Source organism: Neovison vison, chromosome 7, assembly GCF_020171115.1.
Source record: "Neovison vison isolate M4711 chromosome 7, ASM_NN_V1, whole genome shotgun sequence".
Lineage (NCBI taxonomy): Eukaryota > Metazoa > Chordata > Mammalia > Carnivora > Mustelidae > Neogale > Neogale vison.
In genome coordinates this window covers 35,061,406-35,083,558 of record NC_058097.1, presented here as the reverse complement: position 1 = coordinate 35,083,558, position 22,153 = coordinate 35,061,406, and the positions used below count along the sequence as shown (strand labels likewise).

General features: G+C 35.3%; 1 protein-coding gene across 1 annotated transcript in view; it reads right to left on the bottom strand.

The window, feature by feature from the left end:
- The window catches only part of ITFG1 (integrin alpha FG-GAP repeat containing 1), a 297,293-nt gene that overhangs the window by 236,618 nt on the left and 38,522 nt on the right, over nt 1–22,153 (bottom strand). The window contains exon 6 of the mRNA XM_044256211.1: nt 20,595–20,689. Within this exon, the coding sequence (XP_044112146.1) occupies nt 20,595–20,689 (95 nt within the window). The remainder of the gene's footprint in view (nt 1–20,594; nt 20,690–22,153) is intronic.

The following is a 22,153-nucleotide window of genomic DNA, read 5'->3' as shown; positions in this document are numbered from 1 at the left end:
GATACGATATGGTCTAAAGCTGGGTAGTTGAAATAGTGGTTTCCCAAAGATTGTTAGGAGGCAAAAATCACGAAGATTTGGTAACTGGTTAGATGTGAGGACTGAGAAAGAAAGGGAATAGGAATGACTCTTGTAAATGGCTTGGCAGCTTGGTGATGTTGCCACCAAGACAGAAAACAAAGCATGGGATGAGGTCTGGAGGGTAAGATAACATTCTGTTTAGGGCATATGGAGTTTGAAATGCCTATGGTTTGCAGGAGTGGTAAAATCTGTAAGAGAGATCTAGATAGGAGACATAAATTTGGAAGTTGGTGGCACATGTAATGTAGCTGATTTGGGCCACAGAAATGAACCACCAAATCAATACAGTGCCCAGGAAGAGTGTTTATTGTAAAAAAGGGAAGAGGTTAGAGGACAAAATCCTGAGCTTTACTCATATCTATCAGAGAGATAAAGAGAGCCCATGGAGGGTTCAAAAAAGAAAGAAAAATAAAGCAAGTGTTATGAGGACAGAAAAATTGTGTCAGATGCTGCCTGGAGGTTAAATCAGAGCCCAAAAGACAGGGAATTATGGTGGGAGTTCTGGGAGATAAGTACTAGGTATGTCAAAGGGACTGGTGCCTAGAATGAGGTGGGGCTGTACAGGGGATGATTATTAAAACAGTTAAAGATTAAAATCATTTGGGAAAGTCTTTTGTGCAATACATTATTTATGTGGTTAATTACAACAGGATCATTTATTAAAAAAATCAGTGACCTCAGAAGAAATGATTGAAAGCACAATTTTCAAACCTGTCTAGTCAAGACTTGTTTCAAAAGCCCCACTGCAGCTTTCCCTCATCCTTGCTCCAGTTTCCTTTTTCCTGGCCCCCCGGTTTGAGCCATATGGTCACGCTGCAGCTTTCCATGCCCACTATAAAGCAGGTTCTTTCTGGTATTCTTTCACTTGCCCACGTATTTCTTTGTGGTTTAGTTGATAGTTCACAAAGACACATTTTCTTATGAATTTTCTCTCTTTCCCAAGGGGCTACAAACAACCAAAGGCTAGAGACTGCCAGTTCTGTTCACATAGGTACATGATAGCTGCTTAATAAACATTTGCTAATTGAATGACCAGAGTAGAAGAAGTAGTAGAATCATTTTAGTAGTAGAATCTGAAACTAACTGAATCTTTATATAGTGTTTTCAACCAAGGGCCACTACCTATTATTGGGTCATGAAATCAATTTCACCAACATTTTAAAATAAGTGTACCATACACAATATGAGTAAGCCATGTTATATAGAAATGTTTACACATGTATAGATATAGACCTATAAACATACATGGTATAACTATGTATGTACAAGTTATGATGTAAAATATTTTCTTACTATGGCTCTCTGTCAGAAACACTCTAAAGACACTGTATCAAGCTATGTGATACCATCCCTATTTTTACAAATAAGGAGACAGTCTCAAAAAACCAAAAGTCTTGATCAAACTCCAAACTGAGGGGAAAGAACTGAAAGACCAACCTTTTTGGGTGCCACAGCCATGGTTCTCTACAGAATCTTGACTCTGACCACCCAGAGCCAGTGTTAAACAGTGTTCACTTAACCTTCTTTGATTATAAATATCTGGAGTATATTTCCATTTGGTACCAAATGGCCAACTGACTTCAACTATGTTGTCTAATCTTAACAGTTTTTATAGGCTAAATTTACTGGCTAGTGATTTAAATGACCAAATTGATCATGTATATAAGGAGGTTATGTTTTCAATTTTAGAATCATAAAACATGAGCATCAAATGCCTTTGCAAAGAATCAAAGAACAGAGGTACAACATATCTCACACACTGAAATATAGTTGTGTTTTTAATGTAGGTGGAAAAAGAATCATACTTCATGCAATAAATACCAAAAACCATTTCAATCAAAGGAAGAGATTCCACATCACTATTTCTATACAATAAATAACATATTGCACTAATATAATAAAAAAAGTAACTTAAAAATATATATACATATAGGGCGCCTGGGTGGCTCAGTGGGTTAAGCTGCTGCCTTCGGCTCAGGTCATGATCTCAGGGTCCTGGGATCAAGTCCCGCATCGGGCTCTCTGCTCAGCAGGGAGCCTGCTTCCCCCTCTCTCTCTCTCTCTGCCTGGCTCTCTGTCTACTTGTGATCTCTGTCTGTCAAATAAACAAATAAAATCTTTAAAAAAAAATATATATATACATATAAATTTTAAATCAGGAAGAGACTTTATAAATTGCTTATGGCCAACACACTGGTGTCTCTGAGGAAATGCAACTAATGTAATAAGCCCTCATTATACTTGATCCTTCTTCTTCCTTTTTTGAAAAGATCACATTTGTACTATTTATGGCATTTGGTCCTTTCTCTGCTTCATAATGAAAAGAAAAAATAAAAGTTCATCTTTGTCAAAACACATTGAGTCAACAACAACACTGAGCTTACTGGAGTACCTTCTGTTACTGCACTATAAGAAGTTGGTGTCTGAAAGTTAAGCACCATATGGAAACAACTGAAACAACCAGATAAATACAGAATGTGGGGCATTCTATAATACAAGTGACTTGGACTCTTTAAAAAGTTAATATTATTTAAAAAAAAAGGCAAGGTGACAGCTAGATGAGAAGAGATTAGAGAGAAATAGCTATAGGTGAGTTTTGATTGGGACCTAAATAGAAAAAAAAGGTAGTTATGAAATGGGATTTTTGGAACGACTGTAAAATGTGAATACGAATGGATTATTAAATAATACTGTGGAACAACTACTAATTTTCTTAGATGTAATAATGGTATCATGGTTGTATAGGAGAAAATCAACTCACTTTCAAATAGTTCAGGAAAATTCTTCACATACATATGCATGTATACTGTATATAAATGAAAATAGAGTAAAATGTTAAAAACTGTTCAATGTAGGTTAAGTGTATTCTAATTCTAATAGTCTTTTAAATATGTGTAATGCTTGAAAACTTTCAGAATAAAAAGCTGGGAAAAGAAAAACAAGAAGTCAGTGCTAAATGTACTGGTGTTAAGTGAGCCAAAAGCAGATTTGGTGCTACATACCACAGTACACTGGCATTACAGCATGTGTTTACTTAAAGTTTAAATAAACTTTAAACCACACAATTTAAGTTTTAAATCAACAAAGTAAAAATCTTAAATCCACTGATGGTAGTGGTATCTTACAGACAATATGCAAAATCCACTGAACACAGAGAATCTCTTCACAAACCAGAATGTGGTAAGTGGCATTTATTACTGGGGTACTTCCCAATCTGTGTTTAGTGGCAAGACTTACTATGTTAAAAGAGATACATATTTACATAAAAATTATTCAGCTATGATGTAAATGAAGTAGATCTAAAATACTGAGATTGAAAGGTTTCTAAGAAATGAAGTGAAAAAAGGAAATGTCAAGATGGTATATTGCCTCATTTTTGGCAGTCATTTTTAAAATTGTGAAATAACTCATAAAATTTATCAAAGATATAAAGAGTGATAAACATTCAAGTATACTCTGCTCCCTTAACAAACAGATCACTCTTTTGCCACTCAAATCCAGTGCATCTCTGCTGTATCTTTTCTTCCTCCTCCTTATCCACAAGGTTACTTTCTGATTATTTCCCCACTCTTCTTTATAGTTTTATTATACACACCCATACATATGCAATGTGTATTATTCAGTTTTGCCTAGTTTTTGAACTCTACCTAAAATCTCTTCTGAGACTTTTTTTTTGCTCAATATTGTTTCTGAGATTCTTTCACGTTAACATGTATAATAATTTTTCACTGCGTAATCAGAGAAGTCTCAATAATTTTTGCAGAACAGATGAGTGTAAACTCTTTATTTTCTGGTTTTCACTTAACTTCTCTGATTTCTCCAGATGCTGAACATGTATGTTAATTGGTCTTTTCTGTTTGATTTTTTGTGATATGCCTGTCCATATTTTTTCCCTATTTTTCTAGTAGGCTGCCCATTTCCTTGATTTATATGAGTTCTTTAGTTTGGAACTCAATTCATGCTTGGTTACATATGTTGCAAATATCTTCTCCCCATCTGTGGCTGGTTTGTCTTTCTATTTTATTTTAATCATATTTTCTGATGAACAGAGGTTTTATGTTTCAATATAGTTCTTATCATCATTAAAAAAACAAAACAAAACAAATCACCTATGGTTTCTTTTGTGCAGAGAATATGCTTAGAAAAACAATCTGGTCAACAGAGACTAAAGCAGTAACAATGTTAATATCCACAGTTTCAGGTAATGTGGGACTTTTATTTTTTTGCATCATATGTCTGTAATGTTTGAGGATTCAAAACGAGCGGTATTATTTCATTCTTAACCAGGAGACCTTCTAGGGAGTTTATAGATAGGTTTCAGGGTGTTTGTGAACAAAACATTTTATTTTTATGGGTATTTTTCTTCAGAGAGGTTCTGTAACTTTCCCTAGATTCTCAAAGGGATTTAGGACCACAATAATGTTAAGAATACAGTTCTACACAGTTATATAAAGGTATACAATAAACTGAAAGTTTAGAGGCAGAGAGTCTCTTTCTCAGGTTCCATGGTGTGACTCCCAGGAAAGTTACCTCTCTGTGTTGGTTTCACAATATAGGGATGAATTTATTTATTTATTTTAAAAGATTTATTTGACAGAGAGAGATCACAAGTAGGCAGAGAGGCAGGCAGAGAGAGAGGAGGAAGCAGGCTCCCTGATGAGCAGAGAGTCCGACGCGGGGCTTGATCCCAGGACCCTAAGATCATGACCTGAGCTGAAGGCAGAGGCTTAACCTACTGAGCCACCCAGGCGCCCCATGTAATGAATTTAATAATAGAATCTGCTCCATTAGGTTATTGTGAGGATCAAATAAGTGATTACTTACTAAATAAACAGAGTACTTAAACTGCTTACAATATGGGCCAGGCTCACCTAAGTACTCAATAAATGGTAGTGATTCTTCTTATTAATTCCTGACTCTATTTCAGATAAAAGCTAAAAAAAAAATATGGTAGAATCAATACCTTAATGGACTTTTTTGGGGGGAAAAACTGAGGAAGGGATAGATATCCCTAGATTAAGCCCACTGACCAATAATAGATACTAATATTATAAAATAAAAAAGTGTAATAGTGCTACAACAGACTAATATCTCTGTAAAGTCTCTCTCAGAAGTGTTTAAGAATGAACCATGTAAGTAACAGAGAAGTTACAGGATGCTTACAAAAAAAAAAATTCCTATTACTTTGTCTGCCTGGTGCCCTATCCTTATCAGAGACCATAGTGATAACATCAGAAACAACTGCAGTTTTTAGTAAACAGGTCTCTTCATCTTTGCTGATAAAGATCAACTATTATTTGAATCGAATTTGAATCAGTTCAAACTGAATGCATTTAGAAGGGACTTATAAGATAACCTTATGACATCTTAAGGGTTGAAATGGTTTAATTTGTATTTTTTAAAAAATGGACAGAATTCTTGAAAAATGTCTCCATTATTTTCTACACCTGCTTAGATAAAATTTTCACAGCCCAAACTCCTAAGCTTTGTATATAGTTCTGAGAAAATCCTTGTGGAGTTTTAAAAGAGAACCCATTTAATAATACATATTTGAAGTTCTGGAAACAAATACTATTTTCATCAAGAGTTTCCTTGGTTAGCTGTTAAATCTTTAGCTGAAAGAGCCCTACCAATTAGGGACAGTTTGAGCACTTAAAAATATGCTAGCTGTCTTCAGATTCTGTTTTGCTGTCAAACTTGTGAGATTTATTCAACAGATGTCCTTAAGTTCCTATTTGGTGCTAGGTACTATTCTAGGTACCGGAGAAATGAAAGTGAATAGAACAATAATAATAAACAATAGTCCCCACCCTCATGGAGTTTATGTTGTAGTATGAAAAGACATAATAAAAAATAAGTATATAATATTTTAGCAAGGGAAAAGGATATAGAGAAAAACTAGAGAACAAAGGCAAAGGTGGGGGGTGCTTGTGAGTTGCAGTTCTGAACACAGGAGGACTCTATGACAAATAAGATGACATCTGAATGAAGATGTGAAGGAAATGAAGTACATTAGAAGAAATAACCCAAAAGAGGTGACAGAGATATCTGGGAGAATAATATTCCAGGCAGAGAAAATAGCCACTTAACCCAAGCTCTGCAATTGGACCTTGCTTTGTAGTGTTTAAGGAAATCATGGAAATTAGTGTGTCTGGTGTAAGGCATCAAAGGGAAAAGAAAACAACCTTGGGTAAAATTATGTGGGCCCAGCTGGCCAATTTACAGATATCGGCTGGACCTCTAAATCTAATGAAGAAACAATTGGGAGACTTTGAGAAGAGTGACATGACCTGAGCTATATTTTTAAAGGATCACAACAACCCATGTGTTAAAAAGAGACTATAGGGGGACAAAGCCAGAAGCAGAAGCAGGGGAGGAGTAACTGGAGTAATTCAGATGAGAAATGATGTTGTCTTGAACCAGGATCGCTACAGTGAAGGTGATGAGAAGAGGTCAGATAGGGGATATATTCTGAAAGCAGAATGAACAGTATTTCCTAAGGATCTGTTGTGGGATGTGACAGAAAGAGGTGACGAGGACGACTCCTAACATTTTAACAGAATAACTGGAAAGATGGGGCTACCATTAAGTAAGATGGAAGACTTGGGGCTGAAGAGGGCTGAAGGGAAAGATGAGGGATACAGTTTGGGAAACACTGACTGAAATGTGTTACCAGACAGATATATAGCTGTGGAGATGGCTGGCAGGCAGCTGGATATGTGACTTAGAAACTTGGGAGTCATTAGCATGTAGATGATGCTTAAAACCATGAGATCACCAAGGTTGTGCAAAGAAAGAAAGACGCAAAGAATCCCATGTAGTTCCACCAGATGCACAACAAACAACTGCTCTTCAGCAATGGCATGCACCTGGGTCTGAAATTCTGCTGCATTTTAAAACATTTAAGATGTAAATCAGTGTATTTAAAAATCAATTTTAAACTTCCGAATCCAACATGAATAAAGGGATATCTTGCTATAATAATATCCTTGAGGTTCATGCTATTATAGCATTTGAGTCTAGTGATCTTGTTTTTCATCTTTAAACCCTTGGTTTCTAGCATAATGCCTCAGAGAAGAAAATCAGTGATTACTGAAACTGATGAATGAGGGAAAAAGTATTTGTGATAGCAAAGAAATTTTCAGGTCATGTTGAAATGCAAATCAACACCATGAGTTATTACCTCATGCCTATTAGAATCCTTGTATACTGTTGGTGGTACTGTAAATTGGCACAGCCACTATGGAAAATGGTATATGGAAAGTCTTCAAAAAATTAAAACTAGTGCTACTATATGATCCACCCAGTCCACTTCTGGGAATACATCTGAAGGAAATGAAAACACTGTGCTGAAGAGACAGCTGTATCTCCATGCTCACTGCAGCATTATTTACAACAGCAATAAATGGAAAGCATCCATCATTGGATGAAAGTGTCCATCGATGGATGAAATGATAAAGAAGGTGGGGTGTATATACATACACAAGCACACACACATGGAATATTATTTAGCCATAAAAAAATGAAGAAATCCTGCTATTTGCAACAATATGGGTGGACCTTTAGGGGATAATGCCAAGTGAAACAGGTCAGAAAGAGTAAGATAAATCTCATTTATATGCAGGATTTAAAACAACAACAACAAGGAAGTAAATCAAACTCAGAAACCAGATTTGTGGTTATCAGAGGAGGGCTGTTGTGGGAGTAGATTAGAGTGAGATTGTCAAAAGGTACAAACTTCCAGTTATAAATAAATACTAGGATGTATTGTACAACATGATGACTATAGCTAACACCCCTGAATGATACATAGGAAATCTGTGAGAGCTAAGATCTCCACACAAGGAGAAAAGTATTTTGTATGTATGCTTTTTTTACTTGCTTGTTTCTTATATCTATATTAGATGATAGCTATTAACTAAACTTATTGTGGTAATCATTTCACAATAAATGTTAGTCAAATTATTATACTCAACACCCTAAACTGATATGGTGCTATACATCAATAAATCTCAATAAAATAGGGGGGAAAAAAAGAAATTTTCAAGTCATGTTTCCCTTGCCTTCCCAATGACAACATTTGCCTCTTTAAATGCCTAGCAGGCCCCATCCATTCCCTTGCTCAGGAAAATGACAAGGAAGGCATTCTAAGGGTGAACTTTCAAGTTCTAAAAGTAAATACATGGCTAATGCCCACGTAAATCGATGTCTTTCCAGTTTTATAATAAACAGACAAATGACCTAATAAAGAAAATGGTAGAGTCCCTGGGACCAAAGGTTATATATATATATTTTTAAAAAGATTTTATTTATTTATTTAAGAGAGAGACAATGAGAGAGAACATGAGCGAGGAGAAAGTCAGAGGGAGAAGCAGACTCCTCATTGAGCTGGGAGCCTGATATGGGACTCGATCCCGGGACTCCAGGATCATGACCTGAGCCGAAGGCAGTCGTCCAACCAACTGAGCCACCCAGGCGCCCCAAAGGTTATATATTTTATATCAACTCACCAATAGACCAGCCTCCTAGTCCTTTCATTTGATTGCCTTTCAGGGCTAGATGCCAGAACCATGGCAATTATTTGGCAGGAATAAAGTGGTGGTTGGGGGGGGGTTGCTTAGAGAGATGGTTATAATCTATTTGACTTTACACAGCCAAGATCTTATCTTTGATCGAAAAATGTAAGTATGTATCAAGATTATTACATGACTCTTTTTCACTACTTCGTATAATGACCCCAGTCAGTCAGAGACACCCATTTGCCTAGGGCAGTTTTTTCTGGTCTCAGGATCTCTTTCTACTCTTACTGAGGACCCCAGTGAGCTTTTATACATGACTTGTGTCTATCATATAATAGATATAATATAGATATAATCTACCAAATTAAAAATTAGACACTTTTTTAGAATATGAATGTCTTAATTAAAATAATTAGCATTTAAAAATGATTACTAAAGTTACTAATGTTATGTGAAGAACATATTTTACATGGTCCGAGTCCAGGGCAGACTCTGTCAAATTTACATTGGAGATTTATTCAACAAGCATTTATTGAACTTGGGCATTTGGTCACACACCATTAAAGCAGACATTTTAAGAATATATAAGCACACACACACAAGATGTCAAAGTAATGAACACACTACATGTTTTAAAGTTTCTGAGAAACTCCACTGTGTCATGAGAGAATGAGAGCAAAGAGAACAACAGTGAAAAGAATGTAAGAGAATGAGGGTAAAAAGGCAAATAATGTCTTACAGTTTTTATAAAAATTACTTGGTTCTTCTGGGCAGCAACCCTCCCCCCACCATCAAAAAAAGGGTCTTTGACATCCTCAGGGATACCCAGACCATACTTTGAAAACTATTGGTTAGGGTTACCACAGCAGAACCACAAAAAAGAGTCAACTATTCAGCTTTTGACCTCCAGAATAGCAGTATTTGAGTCTCCAGCCAGAGAAAAGTACTGAAAGTCAGGCTCTGTTGAGAATGAAAAAGAGTCCTAAATCCCCAGAATTCTATTTACACATTAAAAGCCAAACGTGGGGATCTGAACAAATTTTACTTAAATCATAGGTAGAAAGAACTCAAGCTTGAATGTGAGCTACTAGGGAGGTAATAAGAAGGCTGGGGGCAAAGAGGAGGAGTCAGAGATTGGAAAAAGAGGAGATTCAAGGCCAGTTTCCTCGATCACCTTTCTTGGCCTCAGTCAAGGTTCAACCTGGAGAAGGAAAACACTAAGAACAGAGAAAGTGATGAAGCTGAAGGGAAAGATGAATACAGACCTGCACGCTACTTCCTACTAGAACTCAAGGAGGAACCCGGCTTGTGAAATGACAACTATGTACAGGGGTTATTCTTAATGACATAATGACATTCTAGGTGAAGCCTCACCTAGAATTCTCAACACTCCCCTTGACTTTCATTTGTAGAGAAGAGACTTAAGATCATAAAAGGTAGCCAAGTCGAGGGTCACTGGTCCTTGCTTGGGCTAGTATGGTTTAAGTCAAGTGAATCCCAAGACACAGGACACTTGATGGACAATCCAAGTCAGAGGGCTCAATGGAAGGGGTGGAGCTTCAGAGGAATCCATTCAAACAGTGAGTTTCAAGGCAGAATTAAGTTAGGTGGGCAGACTGTGAGGCTCTGACCGTGTCAGAAAAGATCAGGAAGGAGTTCCCCAGCTGCCTACTTCAGCAGCAAATGCCAGCAGGGTACCTAGTGTATAAGGGTCATCAGTGTGGTGGTATAAGGACTTCAGAGCAGACACAAAGATCTCTTCCAATTCTTTGAGGACTTATGAACCTATCCTTAGGCTTACCCAGTTGCCACTCATGCTAGAAGGAAAAATAGGGTAAGTCCTAGAAAAACTGAAAATTTAACTAAAAAATTAAAACCCTAAAGAGCCCAAGATAATTTTAATTGAGAAGTTTAAATTTCCTTTCTCCAATATGTGTCCAGGGCAATAGATTTTAGAGCCTTAATTTTAGAAAACAAATTGGCTGTTTCCCGTGTATACCTATGTTGTAATCTGTTACAATTTCAATAGCACTATTTATGATACTCTTTTTAAAGTGAGTCATCTTTTATTCAAGTATAATAAATTCTCTGTTTAAATGACCAATGATTGGGACTGTTTCTTTATTTGCAAACCTATAGGAAGGAAAAGATGACCCACATGCTGTATAAGGGAGGACACAGATAAACAATTAAGTACTGGAATTACTGGCAAGAAATAGAAGGAAGCCTGTGCTGCTGAAGAAGGAATCCTCAGGGGCCATTAATAAAGATATAACAAAACTATCAACTAAAACTAAAGACATAATAAAAATATCAACAAGAAAATGCAATTGAAAGATTAAAAAGCACCAAAAATATTTTAAAAACTTGTTTTAAAAAATCTTACACACAAATGGCATTTCCCAAGCATGATAGAAAACTTAAAAACCATGAAAGAAAAATGTGATTAGTAAACATTTAACAATTCTATACGTCCAAAAAATGCTAAGTACAAAGTAAGAAGTTATACAAACACAAGCTGGAGATATGTATAGCATATATCACAAATTAAAAATAGTTTCCTTAAGGTAAAAGATCTTTTATGTGGATGGAACTACAGGGTATTATGCTAAGCAAATAAGTCAGTCAGAGAAACACAAATACCACATGATTTCATTCATATGTGGAACTTAAGAAATAAAACAGATGAATACAGGGAAAGGGAAGGAAAAATAAAATAAGATGAAAATAGAGAGGGAGGTAAACCATAAGAGATGCTGAACTCTGGAAAAACTGAGGGCTGCTGGAGGGGACTGAGGTAACTGAGTGGTGGGCATTAAGGAGGGCATTTGATGAAATGAGCACTGGGTGTTATATGCAACTGATGAACCACTAAATTCTACCTCAGCAAATAATAATACAGTATATATTAACTAAACTGAATTTAAATAATTAAAAAAGATACCAGAAAAAAGAACTTTTATAAATTTTAAAATAAAAAACTCCAACAAAAAAAGGGACAAAGTATATAAACAGACAATTCCAAGAGAAAGAATCACAAATGGCTAATAACTATATGAAAAGCTGTTTAACATTAATAACATTTTAAGAAATGCAAATCAAAACAAGGTATGATTTTTATGTTAGACTAGCAAAAAATGTGAACATTTAAAACAACAAATGTCATGCCCACTTTTTCTGTATGCCTGAAATAATCCATAATTAAAACATATACACTTCAGAAAATAAAAGATAGAAAATATCCAATGTTGGCTAGAATGAGCACTTTCATATACTTTTCATGGGACTGCAATACAGCCTCTGAAAGGAAACTGCAATATTTATGAGAATTAATAATAAAAGTTTTCTATGTTCATTCGAGCTTATCCTTTATTCTCTTCCACATATTTAAAATATTCTCTGATAAAAGACAGTTAAGGGAAAGAAAAGCACATGTACAATCTTAATTAAAGTTCTGGGAATATGTGATATTCCCATGTTTGCATGCAAATATAGAAATGTATGAACAAAAATGTTTAATGGAGTACTGTTGCAAAAAAAAAAAGGAGAAGCATACAAATGTCCATCAAGAGACAGATATTTAGTCAAATTATAGTATCTCTAGCTAATGGAAGACCCCATAAGTCATTTAAAAAAAACCCAGGTAGATCTATATGTTGCTTATATGTTAATTATATCTGAATTAAGATAGATTCACAATTATACACAAAATTTACTTCCATTTGGGTAAAAATGGGAAGTGTGTATCTGTGCAGAACATTTCAGGAAGGGCAGAGGAAACTGAAAATAGTGGTTGCCTTTCTTTGAACTGTTTGAGTTTCTTACCATAATCACGTTACTTTTAAATAATTTTAAAAATATATAAATACACACATAAATAACTGATCAAACAAAAAGAATACTGGATTCATAGCCCTCTGTTCTTATCAATCAAAGAGCTCAGCCATTTCCATAGTCTCAACAATGCAAAAGACCCAAATTAAGGTTCTGACCTTGAACTGTAGTCTCAAGTTCTAGGGTAAAATTGACAATGATTGCTTGCATGTATGTCCCGCCACCCACCGCTGTCTCAAATACCTTTTGTCTAAACTCAAATTCTCCCATATCAAATCTTCCTAAATTCTCTACTTTGCCTTAAAACTGTGTTATTCTATCAATCAAAGGACTTCTACGATCAGTGGAAACTGACTCATGTACGCATTTTCTAAACAATCTTCAAGATTTTCAGTTCTTTACTACCCCCAAATATTCTGTATTTCTTAATACATTATTCTGATCATCTCATTTTCTTCAATAATCCACCTGAAGAAAATAATCTTAGAATCTTGGTCCAACCCTCCATATATAGCAGAAATGACTACACATCACTTGGAGTAGACTCTATTACATTATTTTATTTCAGAAGAAAACCCATCTTGTCCCCATTTAGGTGACTGAGGAAAATATACCTGCCTTCAAAAATGAAAAGAAATACCAAAATCCAGGTTCTTGCTATAAAATAGAACCTGCATCAAAAGTCAGTTGAGAAAGAAGATATTTACAGGTGAATGACTTGGGACATGTGGACCATTTCACCTCTCTTAACATTCCAAGGACCTGTCCTTGCTCTGGGCCAGATTGTGGGTTCTACGGACTTGCTCTCCTACAGAACTGCTTTCACTAAATTAGGTTTTAATGTTATGTTTTTAGATTTCATGTTTAGTTTTGCTTTTTTTTCTTTTAGAGAGAGAGAGTATGAGTATGGGTAGGGGAAAGGGAGAGAGAGAGTCTTAAGTAGGATCCATGCCAAGTGTAGAGCCTGATATGGGGTTTGATCTCATGACTCTGAGATCATGACTTGAGCAGAAATCAAAAGTCAGATGCTTAACTGACTGGGCCACCCAGATGCCTCAAGATTTCATATTTAATTTCAGTTTTTTTTTTTTTTAAGATTTTATTTATTTATTTGAGAGAGATGTGCACGAGCAGGGAAAGGGCCAGAGGCAGAGAGAGACGCCGACTCTCCCTTAAGCAGGAAGCCTGATGCGGGGCTCTTTTTCAGAGCTCCAAGATCATGACCTGAGCCGATGGCAGACACCTAACTGACTGAGCCACCCAGGTGCCCCTTCATGCTTAGTTTTAATTTTCATTTAGTTTCACGTCATTTTTAGTTTTCACTTTTCAAGATAGCCTTAAATAACAGGCAACTTCAGCAATACATAAGGCAATACACATATGAAACTCACATATGAAACTCACATATGAAAAAAATTTGATTTCATACTAATTTGAGAAATGGATGCTAAAGGTATAATCAAATTTTTTTCCACTTATCAAAATAGTAATAAACAAAAAGTAATACGCAAGTTTTGGGAAAGGTGGGAGAAAGAAGCACTCTCTTAGGTTTCTGAAGGGCAATGTGGCTATGTTTTACCTTAAAAATCTTCACACTTGTTTATCCAGGTTATTTTACTTCCAGGCCCTCTCCTTAAGGAACTTTTCAGAGATGTACACAAAATAAGTCACCAGAGCTCTATTTAGAATAAAAAATGAAATAAAAACAAGAAACTACTGTCCAAAAAAAGGATTAAATAAGCTATGTTACAACCATACAATGGATAAAAGTTATTAAAAGCCACAGTTTAGGTAATTATAAAAAAATCTAATAAAAACATTTAAAAAATATTTGTCATGGGCAACTCAATTACTACATTATATCTTGTCTCCCATAGGAAGTCCCACTTATAACAAGAATTTCTTCTAGAACTAATTGTTTAGCAAAGCTTTATATTTTCTAAAGAATGAGTATAGAGCATATGATGGATAATGAGAAGCATATAATGCATTTTTTCGGTGGCCAAATTCTTAGCTCAACTGTGTAGGACTCTAGTCCAAGAACAGTGGGGCTGTCTGTCTCTTCCTACTGTCTTTCTTGTTATTATACAGCAGTTTGTAATTAATATATAATTACTTTATATATATTTATATACTTACACATCTATATATATAAAGTAATATGTAATTATTTTTTCTGCCACATAACATGGCTAGACTGGTAGACTCTCCCAGAAAACTAAATGCTCTTTGAGGACTGCAAGCATTTCTTCTCATCCTTGTATTTCACATAACAAAGAAGCAGAGGGCTTTGCATGGAGCAGGTATTCAATAACTTTGCTGAAATGATTTTAGCAGCAGAAATAATGTTTTGAAAAACACAGTACTAATAATAACAGTTTTTAATATTTCCCCATGTATTTTAAGTTAACTTTAGAAAGATTACTCAAAGAGATTTTCTTTACTGGTAAAAATGGGATGAAGAACAGAAAGAAATATAACGTAAACAATTAGAAAGGAGGAAGCAAAATGATCTCTGCATAGAGACAATATGAATTTATCTGTAGAAAACCCTAAAAATTTTTCAAAAAGGTGTCAGAATAAATGAATTTAGCAAAATAGCAGGACGCAAAATTAACACACAGAAAGTGATTGCATTTCTACACACTGACAATGAAAAATCTAAAAAGGAAATTAAGAAACAACTTCATTAACAATAGGATGGAATTAACCAAGGAGGTGAAAGATGTGTAAAGTGAAAACTAAAAAAACATTGCCAAAAGAAATCATTAAAAGACCAACCACGAGAGACTATGGACTCTGAAAAACAATCTGAGGGGTTGGAAGTGGCGGGGGGGTGGGAGGTTGGGGTACCAGGTGGTGGGTATTATAGAGGGCACGGATTGCATGGAGCACTGGGTGTGGTGAAAAAATAATGAATACTGTTTTTCTGAAAATAAATAAATTGGGAAAAAAAAAAAAAAAAAAAAAAAAAAAAAAAAAACAACAACATTATTGCTTTTTAAAAATAATTTTACCACAAATAAACAAGCAAATATATCATGGCAAAAAAAAAAAAAAAAAAAAAAAAAAAAAAAAATAATGAATACTGTTTTTCTGAAAATAAATAAATTGAAAAAAAAAACCACTGCCAGAGATACAGAAAATAAACAGCTTTGAAAAAAAAAAAAGACATAAAACAATGGAAACATATTCCATGTTCATTGACTGGAAGACAATATTATTAAGATGTCAATATTACCCAAAGTGATCCACAGATTCAGAACAATCCTTAACAAAATCCCAAGGGCATTTTTTGCAGGAACGGAAAAATCCATCCTAAAATTCATAAGGAATCTCAAAGGACCCCAAATAGCCAAAACAATTTTGAAAAAGAACGAAGGTGAAAAATTCAGTTTGATTTCAAAATTTACTGAACAGTTATGATAATCAAAACAGTGTGGTATTGGCTTAAAGTCAAATGTATAGGATACAGAGCCCAGAAATAAATCCTCCTATATATTGTCAAATGATTTTTGACAAGGGTGCCAAGACCATTTCGTGGGGGAAATGACAAGTTTTTTCAATGAATGGTGCTGGAAAAAACCAGGTATCCATGCAAAAGAATGAGGCTAGACTCTTATCTAACACAGTATACAAAAGTTAACACAAAACAGATCAAAGCCCTAAAGGGACAAAAGTATGTACGTAAGAAACTCTTCTGAGAAAATATAGGGCAAAAGCTTCATGACACTGGACTTGGCAATAATTTCTTGGGTAGACACCAAAGGCACAGGCAACAAAAAAATAAGAGAAAAAAATGGGCTTAAAAATTTTTAAAAACTGGGGTGCCTGGGTGGCTCAATTGGTTAAGTGACTGCCTTCAGCTCAGGTCATGATCCCAGGGTCCTGGGATCGAGCCCCGCATTGGGCTCTCTGCTCAGTGGGAAGCCTGCTTCTCCCTCTCCCTCTACTGCTCTGCCTGCTTGTGCTCTCTCGCTCTGTCAAATAAATAAATAAAATCTTTAAAAAAATTTTTTTTAAAAAACTGCTGCATCCAGAAACAGTATCAACAGAGTAAAAAAGCATCCTTAAAATGACAGAGAATATTTGCAAATCTTATCACTGATGAGGAATATTCTGAATAGAGAATAACTCAAACTCAACACCACCAAAAAAAAAAAATCCAATTAAAAATTGGGCAAAGAACTTGAATAAACATTCTTACCAAGGAGATATGCACGTAGCCAATAAACACACAAAAAGATGTTCAACTTTTTAATTTTTTTTTAAGATTTATTTGAGAGAAAGGGTAAGGGAGAGAGAAAGAGAATCCTTGAGCAGACTCCCCACAGAGTGTGCAGCACAACGCAGGGTTTAATCCCAAAATATTAAGACCATAACCTGAGGCAAAACCAAGAGTCAGACCCTTAGCTGCCTGAGCCATCCAGCCATCCAAGATGTTCAACATTATTTATCATTAGGGAAATGCAAATCAAAAATATAAGAGATACCACCTTATACCCATTAGGAGGGTTACTATAAAAAAAAAACCCAAACAAACAGAATATAACAAATGGCAAGTACATGGAGAACACTTCTGCACTGCTGGTAGGAATGCAAAATGGTATAGCTGCTATAATGGCAGTTCCTCAATACATATATATATATAAAAGAATTACCATATCGGCCTGAAATTCCATTTCCAAAAAAACTGAAAGCAGGATTTTTTTTCTTTTTTTTAAAATTTATTTATTTGATAGACAGAGAGAGATCACAAGTAGGTGGAGAGGCAGGCAGAGAGAAGGGCAAAGCAGGCTCTGCTGAGCAGAGAGCCCGATGTGGGGCTCGATCCCAGGACCCTGGGATCATGACCTGAGCCGAAGGCAGAGGCTTAATCCACTGAGCCACCCAGGCGCCCCTGAAAGCAGGATTTCTAAGAGAGACGTTTGTGCATCCATGTCCACAGCAGTATTACTCACAACAGCTAAAATGTGGAAATAACCCTAAGTGTCCTTGAATAGATGAATGGATAAACAAAATGTGGGATACAGAGGAAAGAAACTTGACATATGTTATAACACAGATGAATCCTGAGGACATTATGCTAAGTGAATAAGTCAGTCACAAAATAACAAATACTGTCATGATTTCACTTATTTAAAATACTCAGAGTAGTCAAAATCAGAGCCAGAACATAGAATAGGGGTTGCTAGAGGGTGGGGAAAGGGAATGAGGAATTAGTAATTGGTGTACAGTGTTAATTTTACAAAATGAAATGAGTTACATGGTAGGTCAATATTATGAGTGTATTTAAAACTACCAAATTAAACACTTAAAAATGGTTAAGATGGCAAGTTTTTTTTTTCATTTACTATGGCTTTCTTCATTTGAAAATCAAAATATATTATTTTATAGTTAACGAGTCTAAGTTCAAAGTCTGAATATAACAACTTGGTGACTTATTTGATATACATATATACATGTATTTTATATTTATTCTTCACTTCTTTTTAAATTAACATATAATGTATTATTTGTTTCAGGGGTACAGGTCTGTGACTCATCAGTCTTACATAATTCACAGCACTCATCATAGCCATATTCTCCCCAATGTCCACAACCCAGTCTCCCCATCCCTCTCACCCCACTTCTCTCCAGCAACCCTCAGTTTTTCCCTAAGATTAAGAGTCTTTTATGGTTTGTCTCCCTCTCTGTTTTCCTCTTATTTCATTTTCCCCTCCCTTCCCCTATGTTCCTCTGTCTTGTTTCTCAAATTCCTTATATCAGTGAGATCATATGATATTTGTCTTTCCCTGATTGACTTATTTCGCTTAGCATAATACCCCCTGTTCCATCCACGTCATCGCAAATGGCAAGATTTAAGATGGCAAATTTTAGAAGTATCTGACCTCATTAAAAATAATTGGAAAAAAATTAGGGAGGAGGAACAAAAATCCAGCACTTAACCTGCCTGTCTGAGCTGTACTTGAGGTAACTAAAGAGATAATGATGGAATTTGTCTTTTTTATTAGATAGAAAATTCCAGATAATAATACATACAGATGAATGGCAGATTTAAGGTGCCACAATTTTGGAATTCCTATTGAAATACTGGACATGCTCATAAATATCAATAGCACCTAAAACCATTAAGACAGCATTACAATGAATGGTCCATGCTGAGGAAATCTGAAACTACTGATCAATCTTAACAACACCAAAGAGACAGAATTTAAATCACATGTCTCCTAATGAGCTGAAAAAAATAGCAATATCTAGGAAGTATTCTTGACCAAAAAAAAAGAAGTCTCATTCTGATCAAGGTTTCAAATTTAATTACTGGTTTAAAAGAAATACAGGAGACAGAGTCACATGCTAACACCATGAGGATAGAAATGGAAAATCCAGAGTTTGAGACATTTTGTAACACAAAAATGTTTTTTGATTTTCATTTTGTTCAAAGGTTTTTACTTATTTGAGATAAAGAGTGAGCAAGCATGTGCATGAGAGCAGGGTGGGTGGGGGGATGGAGAAGAGGCAGGGAAAGGGCAGAGGGAGAGGGAGAAGCAGGCTCTCTGCTGAGCAGGGAGCCAGATGCCAGATGTGGGTTTGATCCTGGGACCCTGAGATCATGACCTGAGGAGAAGGCAAAAGCTTAACTGACTAAGCCACCCAGGTGCTGACAGATAATGTTTTTTTTTAATATACCTATGTACCTTGTGTAGCTTTGGATTTGATAAAAACATTTAGGAGATAACTGAAACATTTTCAATAGTGAATAAATATTTGATGATATTAAGAAACTATTGTTAAATTTTTTTAGATATGAAAATGATCTTTTGGATGTTAAAAATAAAAAAGTCCTTATCATTTAGAGATACAGGTTAAAATATTCATAAGTGAAATGATACAATGTTTGGGATTTCAAATTATCTGGGACAGGAGGGGCTTGATGGTTGTACCAACGAAATAAGATGGGCCATATGTTGATAATTGTTGAAGCTAAGTTATGAGGTATTTACCCCAAAGATACAGATGTCGTGAAAAGAAGGGCCATCTGTACCTCAATGTTTATAGCAGCAATGGCCACGGTCGCCAAACTGTGGAAAGAACCAAGATGCCCTTCAACAGATGAATGGATAAGGAAGATGTGGTCCATATACACTATGGAGTATTATGCCTCCATCAGAAAGAACGAATACCCAACTTTTGTAGCAACATGGATGGGACTGGAAGAGATTATGCTGAGTGAAATCAGTCAATCAGAGAGAGTCAATTACCATATGGTTTCACTTAGTTGTGGAGCATAACAAATAGCATGGAGGAAAAGGGGAGATGGAGAGGAGAAGGGAGTTGGGGGAAATTGGAAGGGGAGGTGAACCATGAGAGACTATGGACTCTGAAAAACAATCTGAGGGGTTTGAATTGGCAGGGGGGTGGGAGGTTGGGGTACCAGGTGGTGGGTATTATAGAGGGCACGTACTGCATGGAGCATTGGGTGTGGTGAAAAAATAATGAATACTGTTATGCTGAAAATAAAATAAAAAAAAAAAGAATAGTGTATCATATTACTCTACTTTTCTATGTTTAGAATTGTTCACATTAAAAAAATTTGTAAAAAACCTCTGAAATTTTTAAATTATAAGCTAAATACTTTTCTTACAGTTAAATTTATAGCATTTATTCGTCAATAATTTTTAAATGGAAAAGGAAAGAAACATCAGGCAATAGGTATCTAAATTATCATTAATTTTTAAGTGGAGAATCCAAATTTTGATGTGGTTAACAAACAAAAGCAACTAAAGTTTTATTTATTATATCCAGTACATTTTTTTTTTTTTTTAAGATTTTATTTATTTGAGAGAGAGAGAACAGGAGGGAAGGGCAGGGGGAGAAGCAAGCTTCCCACTGAGCAGGGTGCCCAATGTGGGCTCGATCCCAGGACCCTGGGATCATGATCTGAGCCTAAGGCAGACCCTTAACCAACTAGGCCACCCAGGCACCTCTACGTCCAGTACTTTTAAAGTGTATCTAATATCACTGACTTCCTTATAACCTTTTAACATTTTGGTTTTACCATTCAATTCAGTAGGATATGATTACTAAGAAAAGAATAAATAAAATCTTGTAATTCTTTGGCAGTTCAAAAGAAGTATTTTACATTTATGTGTAACTTACCTGCTGTAAAATCTGCAGTCAGATCAATAAATGCATGAGAATGTGGAATTCGCATTTTACTTTTAGTGGTCAATGCAGGATGCCACGATAAATTCCTAAAAAAAAAAAAAGAATTTTCTTAAGGCAAATATCAAATAAGCATTGTTTTAAAACAGAAAATCTTCTGCTTGCAAGGTATTTTTAAAATGTATTGATTTTTGTTGAGATATTTCTCATACTATAAAATTCATTCTCTTTGAGTATACAGTTTCATGCTTTTTAGTATAGTCACAGTTTGCAAACTTCACCACTATCAACAGAAAAATTTCTTTACCTCAAAAACAAACCCTGTATCCATTATTTACTACCCATTCTCTCCTCCCTCTTGCCCTTGGCAAGTACTAATTTGCTTTGTATCATTATAATTTTCCTACTCTGGAAATTAGATATAAATGGAATCATATATGGACTTCTGTGTCAGGTTTTTTTCACTTAGAATATAATTTCAGGTTCATGCATGTTGTAGCATGTGTCAGTACTTCGATCCTTTTAATGGTTGAATATTTCACTATACGGTTATGCTTTTTGTTGATTCATTTGTCTTTTTAAAAAAATATTTTATTTATTTATTTATTTGACAGACAGAGATCACAGTTGGCAGAGAGAGAGAAGCAGAGAGAGAGAGGCGGAAGCAGGACGCTTGTTGAGCAGAGAGCCTGACATGGGGCTCGATCCCAGGACCCTGAGGTCACAACCTGAGCCGAAGGCAGAGGCTTAACCCACTGAGCCACCTAGGCACCCCTATCCATTTATCTTTTGATGGACATTTGGCTTGTTTCCACTCTTGGCTATTATAAATAATGGTGCTATGAATATTTATGTACAAGTTTTTAATGTGGACATATGTTTTCAATTCTTTTGGGTATATATCTAAGAATTGCTGGGTTACATGGTAACTATATATTTAGCTTTCTGAGGAACTGTCAAACTATATTCTAAAGTGGCTTCACCATATTATGTTCTTAACTAGCAATGTCAGAGGGTTCCAACATCTCTGTCTCTTTGTCAACACTTTTTATTTATTGTCCCTTTGTTTTATTATAGTTATCCTAGATGGTGAGTATCTCATGGTTTTGACTTGTATTTTCGTGATGGCTAATGATGTTAAATGTTTTAAGTGTATATTGGCCACTTGTACATCTTTGGAGAAATGTCCACTCAAATCCTTGGCTTATTTTTAAGTTAGATTTTTAAATATAATGTTTTATATTTAGTTGTAAAAGTTCTCACATTCTGCACATTGGCTTTTCACTTTCTTGAGAGCATCCTATGATGTACAGAAGTTTTTTCATGAATCCTATTCCTTTATTTTTTTTTTGTTGATTGCTCTTATCTCTTATCTGTCATATCTAAGAATCCATTTTAAAATCCAAGTTCATACAGATTTACCCATATGCTTTCTCCTGAGAATTTTATAGTTTTAGCTCTTATATTCTTCGATTCTTTTTTAAGTATAAGAAAAAATGATTTAATATTATCATAAATGTTTTTTCTAAGACAATGAAGAATGATGATTATCT